At 44.1% G+C, this 16661-nt stretch overlaps 1 protein-coding gene across 2 annotated transcripts in view; it reads left to right on the forward strand.

Moving 5' to 3' along the window:
- The window catches only part of KSR2 (kinase suppressor of ras 2), a 788417-nt gene that overhangs the window by 690900 nt on the left and 80856 nt on the right, over window positions 1–16661 (forward strand). For both annotated transcript variants that reach the window (XM_077292285.1, XM_077292289.1), the window contains exon 16: window positions 13180–13313. In XM_077292285.1, coding sequence (XP_077148400.1) covers window positions 13180–13313 — 134 coding nt within the window. The remainder of the gene's footprint in view (window positions 1–13179; window positions 13314–16661) is intronic.

Below are 16661 nucleotides of genomic sequence, written 5' to 3' on the forward strand. Positions count from 1 at the left end.
TTTCTCCCGTTTTGACTTTGTGGTCTCGTATTTACCAGGTTCAAAGAATGTGAAGGCTGATACTCTTTCAAGGAGCTTTGTGCCTGACTCTCCGGGAGTCGCAGAACCAGTTGGTATTCTTAAAGAGGGAGTTATCTTGTCAGCCATTTCTCCGGATTTGCGACGTGTGTTGCAGAGATTTCAGGCTGGTAGACCTGACTCTTGTCCACCTGACAGACTGTTTGTTCCTGATAAGTGGACCAGCAGAGTCATTTCCGAGGTTCATTCCTCGGTGTTGGCAGGGCATCCGGGAATTTTTGGCACCAGAGATCTGGTGGCTAGGTCCTTTTGGTGGCCTTCCTTGTCACGGGATGTGCGGTCGTTTGTGCAGTCCTGTGGGACTTGTGCTCGAGCTAAGCCTTGCTGTTCGCGTGCCAGCGGGTTGCTCTTGCCCTTGCCTGTCCCGAAGAGGCCTTGGACACACATTTCCATGGATTTCATTTCAGATCTCCCGGTGTCTCAGGGCATGTCTGTCATCTGGGTGGTATGTGATCGCTTTTCTAAGATGGTCCATTTGGTACCTTTGCCTAAGCTGCCTTCCTCTTCCGATCTGGTTCCTGTGTTCTTTCAGAATGTGGTTCGTTTACATGGCATTCCTGAGAATATTGTGTCTGACAGAGGATCCCAGTTTGTTTCCAGGTTCTGGCGATCCTTTTGTGCTAGGATGGGCATTGAGTTGTCGTTTTCGTCTGCCTTTCATCCTCAGACTAATGGACAAACGGAGCGAACTAATCAGACTCTGGAGGCTTACTTGAGGTGTTTTGTTTCTGCGGATCAGGATGATTGGGTGACCTTCTTGCCGTTGGCTGAGTTTGCCCTTAATAATCGGGCTAGTTCCGCTACATTGGTTTCGCCATTTTTCTGCAACTCTGGTTTCCATCCTCGTTTTTCCTCGGGACATGTGGAGCCTTCTGACTGTCCTGGGGTAGATTCTGTGGTGGATAGGTTGCAGCAGATCTGGAATCATGTGGTGGACAACTTAAAGTTGTCACAAGAGAAGGCTCAGCGTTTTGCCAACCGCCGCCGCGGTGTGGGTCCCCGACTTCGTGTTGGGGATTTGGTATGGCTGTCTTCTCGATTTGTTCCTATGAAGGTCTCCTCTCCTAAATTTAAGCCTCGCTTCATCGGTCCTTACAAGATATTGGAAATCCTTAATCCTGTGTCCTTTCGCTTGGATCTTCCTGTGTCGTTTGCCATTCACAACGTGTTCCATAGGTCTTTGTTGCGGCGATACGTTGTACCTGTGGTTCCTTCTGTTGAGCCTCCTGCTCCGGTGTTGGTTGAGGGCGAGTTGGAGTACGTGGTGGAGAAGATCTTGGATTCTCGTCTCTCCAGGCGGAGGCTTCAGTATCTGGTCAAGTGGAAGGGCTATGGTCAGGAGGATAATTCCTGGGTGGTTGCCTCTGATGTGCATGCGGCCGATTTAGTTCGTGCCTTTCACGCTGCTCATCCTGATCGCCCTGGTAGTCTTGGTGAGGGTTCGGTGACCCCTCCTTAAGGGGGGGGTACTGTTGTGAATTAGACTTTTTGGCTCCCTCTTGTGGTCACTAGTGGTATGACTCTGGGATTGTCTTTTTTCTGTTTGGCACTCACCTGGGTCGTTAGTCCAGGGGTGTCGCTATATTAACTTCCTGGATCCTTAGTCCAGTGCCTGGCATCGTTGTAATCAGATCCTTCTGTTGCTCCTGTCTGCTGGTCCTGGCTCTTGCAAAATTAAGCTAAGTCTTGCTTCTTTGTTTTTTGAGTTACTTGCTTTGCTACTATTTTTGTCCAGCTTGTACTAAATGTGATTTCTGACCTTGCTGGAAGCTCTAGGGGGCTGGTGTTCTCCCCCCGGCCGTTAGACGGTTCGGGGGTTCTTGAATATCCAGCGTGGATATTTTAATAGGGTTTTTGCTGACCATATAAGTCATCTTACTATATTCTGCTCTTAGCTAGTGGGCCTCTCTTTGCTAAATACCTAGCTCATTCTTATGTTTGTCTTTTCCTCTTACCTCACCGTTATTATTTGTTGGGGGCTTGTATCCAACTTTTGGGGTCTTTTCTCTGGAGGCAAGAAAGGTCTTTCTTTTCCCTTCTAGGGTTAGTTAGTTCTCCGGCTGGCGCGAGACGTCTAGAACCAACGTAGGCACGTTCCCCGGCTACTTCTATTTGTGGTGCTAGGATTAGATATATGGTCAGCCCAGTTACCACTGCCCTATGAGCTGGTTTTTTGTGTTTGCAGACTTGGTATTTATTCCTGAGACCCTCTGCCATTGGGGTCATAACAGCCAACAAGGTGTTAATGCATCTCAATAGAGGGAAAAGAGAAGTTCTGAGACCATTTTTTTTCCGCTGCAGTGTGTTTTGTCTTTCTTTTCCCCTTAACCTCTGGGTGGTTCAGGACTCAGGTGTAGATATGGACATTCAAGGTCTGTCCTCTTGTGTTGATCAACTCACTGCAAGGGTACAAAGCATTCAAGATTATGTAGTTCAGAATCCGATGTTAGAGCCTAGAATTCCAATTCCTGATTTGTTTTCTGGTGATAGATCTAAATTTCTTAATTTCAAAAATAATTGTAGACTGTTTCTTGCTTTGAAACCCCGCTCCTCTGGTTACCCTATTCAGCAAGTAAAAATCATTATTTCTTTGTTACGTGGCGACCCTCAAGACTGGGCATTCTCCCTTGCGCCAGGAGATCCTGCTTAATGTAGATGCGTTTTTTCTGGCGCTTAGATTGCTTTATGACGAACCTAACTCTGTGGATCAGGCAGAGAATATCTTGCTGGCTTGTGTGTCAGGGTAAGGATGAGGCTGAGGTATATTGCCAGAAGTTTAGAAAGTGGTCTGTGCTTACTCAATGGAATGAGTGTACCCTTGCAGCAATTTTCAGAAAGGGTCTTTCTGAAGCCCTTAAGGATGTTATGATGGGGTTCCCCACGCCTGCTGGTCTGAATGAATCAATGTCCTTGGCCATTCAGATCGATCGGCGCTTACGTGAGCGCAAGTTTGTGCACCATTTGGCGGTATCCTCTGAGCAGAGGCCTGAGCCTATGCAATGTGATAGGACTTTGACGAGAGCTGAACGGCAAGAACACAGACGTCAGAATGGGCTGTGTTTTTACTGTGGTGACTCCACTCATGCTATCTCTGATTGTCCTAAGCGTACTAAGCGGTTCGCTAGGTCTGTCACCATTGGTACTGTACAGCATAGATTTCTTTTGTCCATTACTCTGATTTGCTCTTTGTCGTCCTACTCTGTTATGGCATTTGTGGATTCAGGCGCTGCCCTGAATTTGATGGACTTGGAGTTTGCCAGGCGCTGTGGTTTTTTCTTGGAGCCCTTGCAGTATCCTATTCCATTAAGGGGAATTGATGCTACGCCTTTGGCCAAGAATAAACCTCCGTACTGGACTCAGTTGACCATGTGCATGGCTCCTGCACATCAGGAAGATATTCGCTTTTTGGTGTTGCATAATTTGCATGATGTGGTCGTGTTGGGTTTGCCATGGCTACAGGTCCATAATCCAGTATTGGATTGGAAATCAATGTCTGTGTCCAGTTGGGGTTGTCAAGGGGTACATGGTGATGTTCCGTTGTTGTCAGTTTCTTCTTCTACTCCTTCTGAAGTCCCTGAGTTTTTGTCGGATTACCGAGATGTATTTGATGAGCCCAAATCTAGTGCCCTACCTCCTCATAGGGATTGTGATTGTGCTATTAATTTGATTCCTGGTAGTAAGTTTCCTAAGGGACGATTTTTCAATTTATCTGTGCCGGAACACGCTGCTATGCGGAGTTATATAAAGGAGTCCTTGGAGAAAGGGCATATTCGCCCGTCTTCGTCACCGTTGGGAGCAGGGTTCTTTTTTGTGGCCAAGAAGGATGGTTCTCTGAGACCTTGTATAGATTACCGCCTTCTCAATAAAATCACGGTCAAATTTCAGTACCCTTTGCCTCTACTGTCTGATTTGTTTGCTCGGATTAAGGGGGCTAGTTGGTTCACCAAGATAGATCTTCGAGGGGCGTATAATATTGTGCGTATTAAGCAGGGCGATGAATGGAAAACAGCATTTAATATGCCCGAGGGCCATTTTGAGTACCTGGTGATGCCATTCAGGCTTTCTAATGCTCCATCTGTGTTTCAGTCCTTTATGCATGACATCTTCCGAAAGTATTTGGATAGATTCAAGATTGTATATTTGGATGATATTTTGGTCTTTTCGGATGATTGGGAGTCTCATGTGAAGCAGGTCAGAATGGTGTTCCAGGTCCTTCGTGCTAATTCTTTGTTTGTGAAGGGGTCTAAATGTCTCTTCGGAGTTCAGAAGGTTTCCTTTTTGGGCTTCATTTTTTCCCCTTCTACTATCGAGATGGATCCTGTTAAAGTTCAGGCCATTTATGATTGGACTCAGCCTACATCTGTGAAGAGCCTTCAGAAATTCCTAGGCTTTGCTAATTTTTACCGTCGCTTCATCGCTAATTTTTCTAGTGTTGTTAAACCGTTGACTGATTTGACCAAGAAAGGTGCTGATGTGGTGAATTGGTCCTCTGCGGCTGTTGACGCTTTTCGGGAGCTGAAACGTCGTTTTTCTTCGGCTCCTGTGTTGTGTCAGCTAGATGTTTCGCTCCCTTTTCAGGTCGAGGTTGATGCTTCTGAGATTGGAGCAGGGGCTGTTTTGTCTCAAAGAAGTTCTGATGGCTCTGTGATGAAGCCATGTGCTTCCTTTTCTAGAAAGTTTTCGCCTGCTGAGCGTAATTATGATGTTGGCAATCGGGAGTTGTTGGCTATGAAGTGGGCATTCGAAGAGTGGCGACATTGGCTTGAGGGAGCCAAGCATCGCGTGGTGGTCTTAACGGATCACAAGAATCTGACTTATCTCGAGTCTGCCAAGCGGTTGAATCCTAGACAGGCTCGATGGTCGCTGTTTTTCTCCCGTTTCAATTTTGTGGTTTCATACCTTCCGGGTTCTAAGAATGTGAAGGCCGATGCCCTTTCAAGTAGTTTTGTGCCTGATTCTCCGGGAGTTCCTGAGCCGGCTGGTATTCTCAAAGAGGGGGTAATTCTGTCTGCCATCTCACCTGATTTGCGGCGGGCGCTGCAGGAGTTTCAGGCTGATAGACCTGACCGTTGTCCAGCGGAGAAACTGTTTGTACCTGATAGATGGACTATTAGAGTTATCTCTGAGGTTCATTGTTCGGTGTTGGCTGGTCATCCTGGGATTTTTGGTACCAGAGATTTGGTGGCTAGGTCCTTTTGGTGGCCTTCCTTGTCACGGGATGTGTGTTCTTTTGTGCAGTCCTGTGGGACTTGTGCTCGGGCCAAGCCCTGCTGTTCTCGTGCCAGTGGGTTACTTTTGCCCTTGCCAGTCCCGAAAAGGCCTTGGACGCATGTTTCCATGGATTTTATTTCAGATCTCCCTGTCTCTCAAAGGATGTCGGTCATCTGGGTGGTTTGTGATCGCTTCTCTAAGATGGTCCATTTGGTACCCTTGCCTAAATTACCTTCCTCCTCTGATTTGGTTCCATTATTTTTCCAGCATGTGGTTCGTTTGCATGGCATTCCGGAGAACATCGTGTCGGACAGAGGTTCCCAGTTTGTTCAAAGGTTTTGGCGGTCCTTTTGTGCTAAGATGGGCATTGATTTGTCTTTTTCTTCGGCTTTCCATCCTCAGACAAATGGCCAAACCGAACGAACTAATCATACTTTGGAGACCTATCTGAGATGCTTTGTTTCTGCTGATCAGGATGATTGGGTGACCTTCTTGCCATTGGCTGAGTTCGCCCTTAATAATCGGGCCAGTTCGGCTACTTTGGTTTCGCCTTTTTTTTGTAATTCTGGTTTTCATCCTCGTTTTTCTTCAGGGCAGGTTGAGCCTTCGGACTGTCCTGGTGTAGATTCTGTGGTGGACAGGTTGCAGCAAATTTGGACTCATGTAGTGGACAATTTGACATTGTCCCAGGAGAAGGCTCAACGTTTCGCCAACCGCCGTCGCTGTGTTGGTCCCCGACTTCGTGTTGGGGATTTGGTTTGGTTGTCGTATCGTTATGTCCCTATGAAGGTTTCTTCTCCTAAGTTTAAAGCTCATTTCATTGGTCCTTATAAGATTTCTGAAATTCTCAATCCTGTGTCGTTTCGTTTGGTCCTTCCAGCTTCTTTTGCCATCCATAATGTGTTCCATAGGTCGTTGTTGCGGAGATATGTGGCACCTATGGTTCCCTCAGTTGACCCTCCTGCTCCGGTGTTGGTCGAGGGGGAGTTGGAGTATGTGGTGGAGAAGATTTTAGATTCTCGTATTTCGAGACGGAAACTTCAGTACCTGGTCAAATGGAAGGGCTATGGTCAGGAGGATAATTCCTGGGTTGTTGCCTCCAATGTCCATGCTGCCGATTTGGTTCGTGCCTTTCATTTGGCTCATCCTGATCGGCCTGGTGGCTCTGGTGAGGGTTCGGTGACCCCTCCTCAAGGGGGGGTACTGTTGTGAATTTCGTTCTTGCACTCCCTCCTGTGGTCATGAATGGTACTTCGGCGAGTTCTGTCCGTGGACTCCCTCTGGTGGCTGTGAGTGGAACTGCTGGTTCTTGAGGTTGCTTCCTCAGCTGCTCTCGTTTGCAGCTAGGCTGGCTTCTCTATTTAACTCCACTCAGATCGTTACTTCATGCCAGCTGTCAATGTGTCGGTACTGGTTCAGATCTCTCTCGGATCTTTCTGATGACCTGTCTACTCCAGCAGAAGCTAAGTCCCTGCTAGTTCATTTGTTGTTCATTGTGTACTGAATATATTTCTTAGTACTTGCTAAGTTCTAGTCCAGCTTGCTAACATGATATTGCTTTGCTAGCTGGAAGCTCTGGGGTGCAGAGTGGCACCTCCGCACCGTGAGTCGGTGCGGGGGTCTTTTTGCACACTCTGCGTGGCTTTTTGTAGTTTTTTGTGCTGACCGCATAGATTCCTTTCCTATTCTCTGTCTATTTAGTGAAGTCTGGCCTCCTTTGCTGAAACCTGTTTCATTCCTGTGTTTGTGACTTTCCTCTTAACTCACAGTCAATATTTGTGGGGGGCTGCCTTTTCCTTTGGGGAATTTCTCTGAGGCAAGGTAAGGCTTTATTTCCTATCTTTAGGGGTAGTTAGCTCTTAGGCTGTGAAGAGGCGTCTAGGGAGAGTTAGGTACGCTCCACGGCTATTTCTAGTGTGTTTGATAGCATTAGGGTTTGCGGTCAGCAGAGATCCCACTTCCCAGAGCTTGTCCTGTCGTCTAGTTTAACCAACAGATCATTCCAGGTGTTCCTAACCACCAGGTCCATAACAGATCTCCCAGCAGGGGCCTGATCGTTGGTCGCTGTCACACATAACGAGGTCGTTAGCGGGATCGTTGCTACGTCACCAAAAGCGTGACGTTGCAACGATATCGTTAACGATATCGTTATGTGTGACTCAGCCTTTAGTTTAGTTTCTGTCCACGTCCTATGTTTTAATGCGTTACTTGAGGAGATTAGTTTGTAAATGCCCCCTGTACCGTGACATCAATCACTTATGCCCCCACATATTTCCCCCTGCAATACTGCTGATGTGTGGCTGAAATATTTTAGGTAATGTACTTTACATCTTCCAGCAAGAAGTTATGTTCCAGAGCTCCAATTTAAAGACGTCATTGCAGATTGAAGCTGATTAGAGTGGTGTAAAAAAATCCCATCTGCATCACCTTGATATAGGTGTGACTGCTGAAGGGAGAACCAGGCTGCTGAAGCATCAGGTTCGGAACAGCCGAGTCTGCTCCTCCTTTGCAGGGGGAAAGAAAATTGTGGACGAAGGAGACCCTTGACCTGCAGAGAGGGGGGCGTGGTGAGTCAGGCTAGTATAAGGAGGTTTACGCGTGAAAAGAGAGGGGCTTCCCCTTGGAGGGCTGAGTGGGAGAGGACCTGCATCCCGCCACGAGCAGCGATAGGCCGCATGGCAGTGATAAGGGTCAGGTGCAGTTAGGACCCGGGGAGCATCGCTGAGCGTGCAAGTCAGAGCATGCTAAGCGGGAGTTTGTTGGGAAAGGCTCCCGAGGGCAGAGACAGGGCGGCCGCATGAGAGAATCACCCTTATCGGCCGGCACACGTAGGAGTGCACGCCGGGCAGAGCATTGCAGAGCAGCCATTGAAGCGATGGCGGCTGCTCAGAAAGACACGTGCTGAGTAGAGACTTGTGCAGAGCTTCACACTTCAGCTCTGCAGTTTAATGGACTAGGGGCTCAGCAGGCAAAATTGGTGACCACCCGCTGCCCCCAGAATTAGGACCATTTGTTAGGCTGGGAAGCCTGAAGCCTCAGCCGGCAGCCAAACAGCCATCGGACTCTGAGAGTGGAACAGACAACCGAGTCATGATAAGTGAAACTGATAGACTGCTACTCTGAATAACTGTTACCCTGTTTAACCCTCAGCCCTTTAACTGTATTTCCCTTGTTTTCTCCCTGCGAGGAGGTTATTCCTGTTTAGATAAAGTGAATAATTGTTTAACCCTTGCGCTGAGCGTCTGTGTCAGTGCATCCTAGTACCTGTGTTACATGACTATAAGAGTTACACATAACTCCACAGTCAAAGCACTACTCCAATGTTTTTCTATATAAGTGCTGAAGTGGTGCTACTAATCTACCGTATATACTCGAGTATAAGCCGACCCGAGTATAAGCCGACCCCCCTAATTTTGCCACAAAAAAACTGGGAAAACTTAATGACTCGAGTATAAGCCTAGGGTGGAAAATGCAGCAGCTACTGGTAAATTTCAAAAATAAAAATAGATACCAATAAAAGTCAAATTAATTGAGACATCAGTAGTTTAAGTGTTTTTGAATATCCATATTGAATCAGGAGCCCCATATAATGCTCCATACAGTTCATGATGGGCCTCATGAGATGCTCCATATTAAAATATGCCCCATATAATGTTGCACAAATGTTGATTATGACCCCATAAGATGTTCCATAGACACATTTGCCCCGTATAATGCTCCACATGGCCCCATAAGATGCTACATAGAGATATTTGCCCCATATAATGCTGCACATGGCCCCATAAGATGCTCCATAGAGATATTTGCCCCATATAATGCTGCACATATCCCCATACAGATATTTTCCCCATATTATGCGGCCCATGGCCCCATACAGATATTTGCCCCATATAATGCTGCACATGGCCCCATACAGATATTTGCCCCATATAATGCTGCACATGGCCCCATACAGATATTTGCCCCATATAATGCTGCACATGGCCCCATAAGATGCTCTATACAGATAAATGCCCCATATGCTGCTGCTGCGATAAAAAAAAAAATCACATACTCACCTCTCGTCGCTCAGTCGCCCGGCACTTGCTATATTCACCTGCTCCCCGTTCCACCGCCGAGCGTCGCTGTGTCTTCCGCGTCCTCTGCACTGATGTTCAGGCAGAGGGCAGCGTGCACTAATCGCGTCATCGCGCCCTCTGACCTGAGCATCAGTGCAGAGGACGCAGAAGGCGCAGTGGCACCGACGGTGGAATGGGGAGCAGGTGAATATGCGGCTCCACCCCTATGGGAGTCCATATTCATTACTGTAATGAGCGGTACCATGTGACCGCTCACTACAGGAAGAAGCTGCCGGCATCGGGGAACAGACGTGCAGGGACCACGCTGGGAGCAGGTGAGTATGATTACACAGCTCCGCTCCCCCTCCCCTCCTGACCCGTGGGTATGACTCAAGTATAAGCCGAGAGGGTTACTTTCAGCCCAAAAAAGTGGGCTGAAAATCTCAGCTTATACTCGAGTATGTACGGTAAGTTCCCTGACCTTAGCTTTATACTTACCAGCTGCTGTCTTCAACTCTTCCTGTCGCCGCTCTGGTCCTGCACCGCCATCCTGTAACCACTACTTCTGACTGACTGGAAGTATGAGGTTATGGTCATAAGCTGTCAGTGTAAATATATGAGACCCTCGTACTGGATCTCATTGTCTCACATTGAGTTGTGACTTTCAGATCGCCCAGCAAACACTGGATCAATCTGGCTTGTCACAAACTGCTGGAGGCTCACCGGACGGTGCGGATGAAGGATGAAGATGGTGGCGGGGAAGTATTATCCTAGGTACAGGGAACTTACATTAGTGGCACCACTCCAGCCAGGAATTAAAGAAATACGTGGAATGGTGCTTTAAAATGCAACAGCGTAAGTTTGTAAGAGAGCAATTATGGAAATGTAAAGGTAGCCGCCTTTGATATAGAATACCTTTTTTTTTTTCATTTTGAGATTTTAATATTTAGTGGAAATTGATTGAAGCCTTTTCTTACATTGAATGTGCCATGGTATTAGAGGTTTCTCCATTATATAATACCTCTACACTGTGTCAGTTTCCTCCATTCATCTGCATAATGAATTACAGCACATTTATACCTCATAACTTTTAGTAAGAGCACAATAGCTATTTTTCTCATCTGCAAAGACGTTTTAAATTACGATTTTCCTTGCAAGGAAACCAGAAAATGAAGCAGCAGTACATCATCATTATTAAGGCTTGGAACAGTCTTGAATAAAGGAATTTAAGATTTCCATCATTGCCCTGTTAAGTTAATGCATCTCTGTCATGGAGCAACAAGTATTTTGTAGTGTTCATCAAGTGCTTTAAAGTAATAAAGTGAAATTAAGGGCACGAGCCGGTATACAAATCGGCCATTGTGCATTCGACATTTGACTTGCAACTGTATCAAGTGCAAGAATTTGTTCCCATTGGAAAAATAGAAATAAAACTTATTTTTTAGAATGGAAAAAAACTTGCATCTTTCAGAACTTTGTCATTCGAAAAACTTACGGTACATCGAACACATTCTAGACTAACCCTATAATAGCCAGAGGAGCGCCTCTGCTTCCTTTTACGTTATTTATGCAAAAGATTCATTTTCGACATGAATTCTGCTGGTTTGTATCTAAAACACAACAGATAAAACAGAATTCCCAGAATTGTGAACATAGCCTTACAAAAAACAGACATGTCCATTGAGAAGACAGGTCCTAGCCTAAATGTATCTTTTATTGCTACACCGTGTTTTCTCCAAAATGTCTCTTATGTTGCATTTCCCTTTGTTATTGTTTCTTTTTAAGTAGTTTTGCATCACTTAAATCTAAGACATATCATGTCAATATGCTTTAAGTGTTTAATTAGAAGGGCCCTTCACAATATTGAGAGCAGGGGATATCTGGTCCTTGTTCCTGTGGAAAGTGTGACTTGACATAGCATTGCCCAGACTATTTTTGTTATATGCAGGATTTTCACACAAGTAGTTGCTGTAACTTATTGCACATTTGTGACTTTTCTTTTCGATAACTGTATTCATTATTGACTATAAGTGTCATGGAAAAATTAAAAAAAGGAAAGGATTGTTAATTTATTATTCTGTCAAACCATAAGTGGTATCATGGACAATCTAGGCAGTAGCCATTCCATTTTGAAGGTCCCAAAGGCTCTATGGTGTTCATTTTCACGTAGGGGGTCTAACCTGTGCAGCAGAGGCCCTTGGGTTGTGTCCACAGAATAGATGCTGGCCAGTGGAGTGTGTTAGGCTGGTTTCACACTTGCATTTTTTGCCGCTGCGTTTTAGCGCTAAAAAACGCATGCTTTTTTTTTTTCTATACTTAACATTAAAAACGCATGCGTTTTTTTGCATGCGTTTTGACGCGTTTTTGGCAACGCATGCGTTTTTTTATGCTTGCGTTTTGTTGCAGAAATGCAACCTGAAGTAATTTCTAGCGGCGTTTTTTTGCCGCAAAAAAAAGCATGCGTTTTTTTCGCGGCAAAAACATGTATTGCTGTCTATGTAAACGCATGCGTTTTTAAGCACATGCATTTGCATGCGTTTTTAAACGCATGCGTTTCTATAGAAAAACACAAGAAAACACAAGAAAAAACAAGAAAACCCTAACCCTAGGGTTACTAGGGATCCTAACCCTAACCCTAAGGTTAGGATCCCTAGTAACCCTAGGGATCCTAACCCTAACCCTAGGGATCCTAACCCTAACCCTTAGGGTTAGGGTTAGGATCCCTAGGGTTAGGGTTAGGGTTAGGATCCCTAGGGTTAGGGTTAGGGTTAGGATCCCTAGGGTTAGGGTTTGGGTTAGGGTTAGGATCCCTAGGGTTAGGGTTAGGGTTAGGATCCCTAGAGTTAGGGTTAGGGTTAGGATCCCTAGGGTTAGGGTTAGGATCCCTAGGGTTAGGGTTAGGGTTAGGATACCTAGGGTTAGGGTTTGGATCCCTAGGGTTAGGGTTAGGATCCCTAGGGTTAGGGTTAGGATCCCTAGGGTTAGGGTTAGGGTTAGGATCCCTAGGGTTACTAGGGATCCTAACCCTAACCTAACCCTAGCTATTTCTGTTTATAGTGGGTTTTCTAGTTGATTTTGATGATTGGCAGCTGTCACACACTTCTCATCATGCGTTTCAAAAACGCAAACACAGGAAAAAACGCTTGTAAACACGTCAAAACGCTGCGTTTAAACTCGTTTACATGCGTTTTTGCACCAAATGCGTTTGCGTTAAAAACGCTGCGTTTTTAAACACAAATGTGAAACCAGCCTTAGGGGAACAAGTTTCAACATGCTGGTTGAGAACCAGAAATATGGAGAAAATGACTAAATCATTTCTCCTCCAGGAGACTTGGCAGTGCACCACCAAAAACTGAAGTTCTGTAAGTTCCACCTGAGAAGATAGATTGGTGGCAACTGTCTACAGTAATAGTCGGTGCAAGACTATGGGAAGGGTAGTCATGTTATAGGTACGAGAGAAAAAAAAGTGTGTAAAGCACATGCTAAAGGATGAATACGATCATAAAAGCATACCATTTGGGGTATGCAGCTGAATTGCACAAAGCATAATATCAAGCTTCTGATCACACCACGTATGTACCATTTACACTATGATAGCAATGTCTGAATATGTGAAAAAGGGTATCTCTGCGACTCTTAGAGTGTGACTGCTACCTCTGCACCCCCTAGCTACAACCCTAGACCTATACCTCAGATTGCACAGTTTTACCATTATTTATTTTTTATAATTACCGTAGTTGAATTTAACAACAACAATGTGAATTTTTTATTTTTTTTCATTGGTAAACACCAGGAGTAATCAATAAATTACATTTGTTTGCTTTTATTTTAGGGAATGGGATATCTCCATGCCAAGGGCATTCTACATAAAGACCTCAAATCAAAAAATGTTTTCTATGACAATGGAAAAGTAGTGATTACTGACTTTGGCCTTTTCAGTATATCGGGCGTGCTGCAGGCTGGCAGGTATGATGTAATATCTTTCATTAGTATTATATATGACCTATGTCTTTATATTTTCATTTTCAACACATTCATCATGCTGAAAAGTTTTAGTCATGAATCAGATGTTTCAAAAAAAATGAAATGTTGTAAATCCTAAACGGAGAAAATTGGAATGTTACTACAGTAAATGCTGAGACGCATAAAATATACAGTGGGGCAAAAAAGTATTTAGTCAGCCAGCAATAGTGCAAGCTCCACCACTTAAAAAGATGAGAGGCGTCTGTAATTTACATCATAGGTAGACCTCAACTATGGGAGACAAACTGAGAAAAAAAAATCCAGAAAATCACATTGTCTGTTTTTTTATCATTTTATTTGCATATTATGGTGGAAAAAAAGTATTTGGTCAGAAACAAAATTTCATCTCAATACTTTGTAATATATCCTTTGTTGGCAATGACAGAGGTCAAACGTTTTCTGTAAGTCTTCACAAGGTTGCCACACACTGTTGTTGGTATGTTGGCCCATTCCTCCATGCAGATCTCCTCTAGAGCAGTGATGTTTTTGGCTTTTCGCTTGGCAACACGGACTTTCAACTCCCTCCAAAGGTTTTCTATAGGGTTGAGATCTGGAGACTGGCTAGGCCACTCCAGGACCTTGAAATGCTTCTTACGAAGCCACTCCTTCGTTGCCCTGGCGGTGTGCTTTGGATCATTGTCATGTTGAAAGACCCAGCCACGTTTCATCTTCAATGCCCTTGCTGATGGAAGGAGGTTTGCACTCAAAATCTAACGATACATGGCCCCATTCATTCTTTCATGTACCCGGATCAGTCTTCCTGGCCCCTTTGCAGAGAAACAGCCCCAAAGCATGATGTTTCCACCACCATGCTTTACAGTAGGTATGGTGTTTGATGGATGCAACTCAGTATTCTTTTTCCTCCAAACACGACAAGTTGTGTTTCTACCAAACAGTTCCAGTTTGGTTTCATCAGACCATAGGACATTCTCCCAAAACTCCTCTGGATCATCCAAATGCTCTTTAGCAAACTTCAGACGGGCTCGGACATGTACTGGCTTAAGCAGTGGGACACGTCTGGCACTGCAGGATCTGAGTCCATGGTGGCGTAGTGTGTTACTTATGGTAGGCCTTGTTACATTGGTCCCAGCTCTCTGCAGTTCATTCACTAGGTCCCCCCGCGTGGTTCTGGGATTTTTGCTCACCGTTCTTGTGATCATTCTGACCCCACGGGGTGGGATTTTGCGTGGAGCCACAGATCGAGGGAGATTATCAGTGGTCTTGAATGTCTTCCATTTTCTAATTATTGCTCCCACTGTTGATTTCTTCACTCCAAGCTGGTTGGCTATTGCAGATTCAGTCTTCCCAGCCTGGTGCAGGGCTACAATTTTGTTTCTGGTGTCCTTTGACAGCTCTTTGGTCTTCACCATAGTGGAGTTTGGAGTCAGACTGTTTGAGGGTGTGCACAGGTGTCTTTTTATACTGATAACAAGTTTAAACAGGTGCCATTACTACAGGTAATGAGTGGAGGAAAGAGGAGACTCTTAAAGAAGAAGTTACAGGTCTGTGAGAGCCAGAAATCTTGATTGTTTGTTTCTGACCAAATACTTATTTTCCACCATAATATGCAAATAAAATGATAAAAAAACAGACAATGTGATTTTCTGGATTTTTTTTTCTCAGTTTGTCTCCCATAGTTGAGGTCTACCTATGATGTAAATTACAGACGCCTCTCATCTTTTTAAGTGGTGGAACTTGCACTATTGCTGACTGACTAAATACTTTTTTGCCCCACTGTATATGTATTGCAAAAAGTAAAGGCATACTGTATGCACCATAGAAGTGCCCCATGTGACTGCAGTCACTTACTTATAGAGTGATGGGCAGCCCTGGTTATTTCGCACTCTTTGCTCATAGTTGGTAAGACTCCAGACTCCAGCCTTTAGTTTACAGAAGATCTGCATTGCTTGCAAATATGGATGTGTTGAATTGGCCTAATGGTCATGAAAAGGAGGGAAAAAATTGGGGAAAAAAGGAGAACAAAAAACCCATGTCAAGGTATTCTGGTGGCTAAACCAGACACTTTAGTGGATGGCCATTTTGATATTTTTTATGGTGCCTCTTATTTCCCTATGTACAGTACATTACTTTTTTGTAAGATTTATAGTAATAACATAATTAAGTGGTTACTTTTTCATGTTATTAGAAATAAAAAAAAATCAGGACATACTGCAAGATTCATCTTTTATAGTAATCTGTAGTAAATGGATAATTCCACCCAAATTATATGGATAATAGAACAAGTTATAGATCAGAAGAGATTTTTCTCGGAAAGATGAGTTAGGTAATGTACGTGAAGATGGATTTTATTAATAATGAACCAAATGCCATGGTTGAAAGAATTTAAAAGTAAATGGGATATCAACAAAATTATCGTTTCAACATTACCATCACATAAGACATGGTAGAGGCTCCTTGTTCTTTACATGCAAATGGATAAAAGCAACTACGCAGTGTGTTCATTAGTGTCTGACATATTGCCTAAGAACAAAAGGGATATGTGATAGACTCACTCTCTCCTCCCTGGGGTGTCCGAGCACACCAGTGTCATTCAACGCTTGATCTATACTCCATTCGTCTATATGTGGCAGGCCATCTGATGAAGGTCTAAAGTAGACCGAAACGTTATTTTTCTGGATTGCACCATTAAAGATTGTTCTCTTCGACACCACAAGGAGTGCCAGATCTTTTTCTCTTGTAATTTTGTTTATAAAGAATGACTGTTGTTTTAGTCTTTATTTCATAAATCAATGGTACACCTGAAAATAAGAAACTTTGTGATATATCTTATCTACGAGATCAGCTTCTTTCTCTGCCATAAATGATCAGTCATTATGAAAATTCCCAATTCAGGTAAAAGCTGTATTCAGTGAAGACATTCACATTACTGAGATAGGGGATTCTATGTATATAGGAGGGAGAGACTAGAGACAGAGCTCCTCCCGACGCCTCTCAGTTCTGTCTAGATAGAATGTCATCAGTAGCAGCTCTCATCTCCTATCTCAGTAATGTAACAATCTGTCTTCACTGAGTAAAGATTTTACCTTAGAATTGCGAATTTTGATAGTGACTGATTAATTCTGGCAGAGAAAGAAGCAGATTTCTCTGATAAGTTGTCTCACAAAGTTTCTTATTTTCATGTGTACTATTGATTCATGAAATAAAAATTAAAATGATAGTTACTGTTTACATGTAAATTTTGTTTTGGTTTTTAGTTAGAAATCCCTTTTTTTCCATTCCCATAACAATTGAAAGGAGTGGTGTCATATAAACAACCCTTGCCCATTTTCC

The sequence above is a fragment of the Ranitomeya variabilis genome, chromosome 1 (genome assembly GCF_051348905.1).
Source record: "Ranitomeya variabilis isolate aRanVar5 chromosome 1, aRanVar5.hap1, whole genome shotgun sequence".
Taxonomy (NCBI): domain Eukaryota; kingdom Metazoa; phylum Chordata; class Amphibia; order Anura; family Dendrobatidae; genus Ranitomeya; species Ranitomeya variabilis.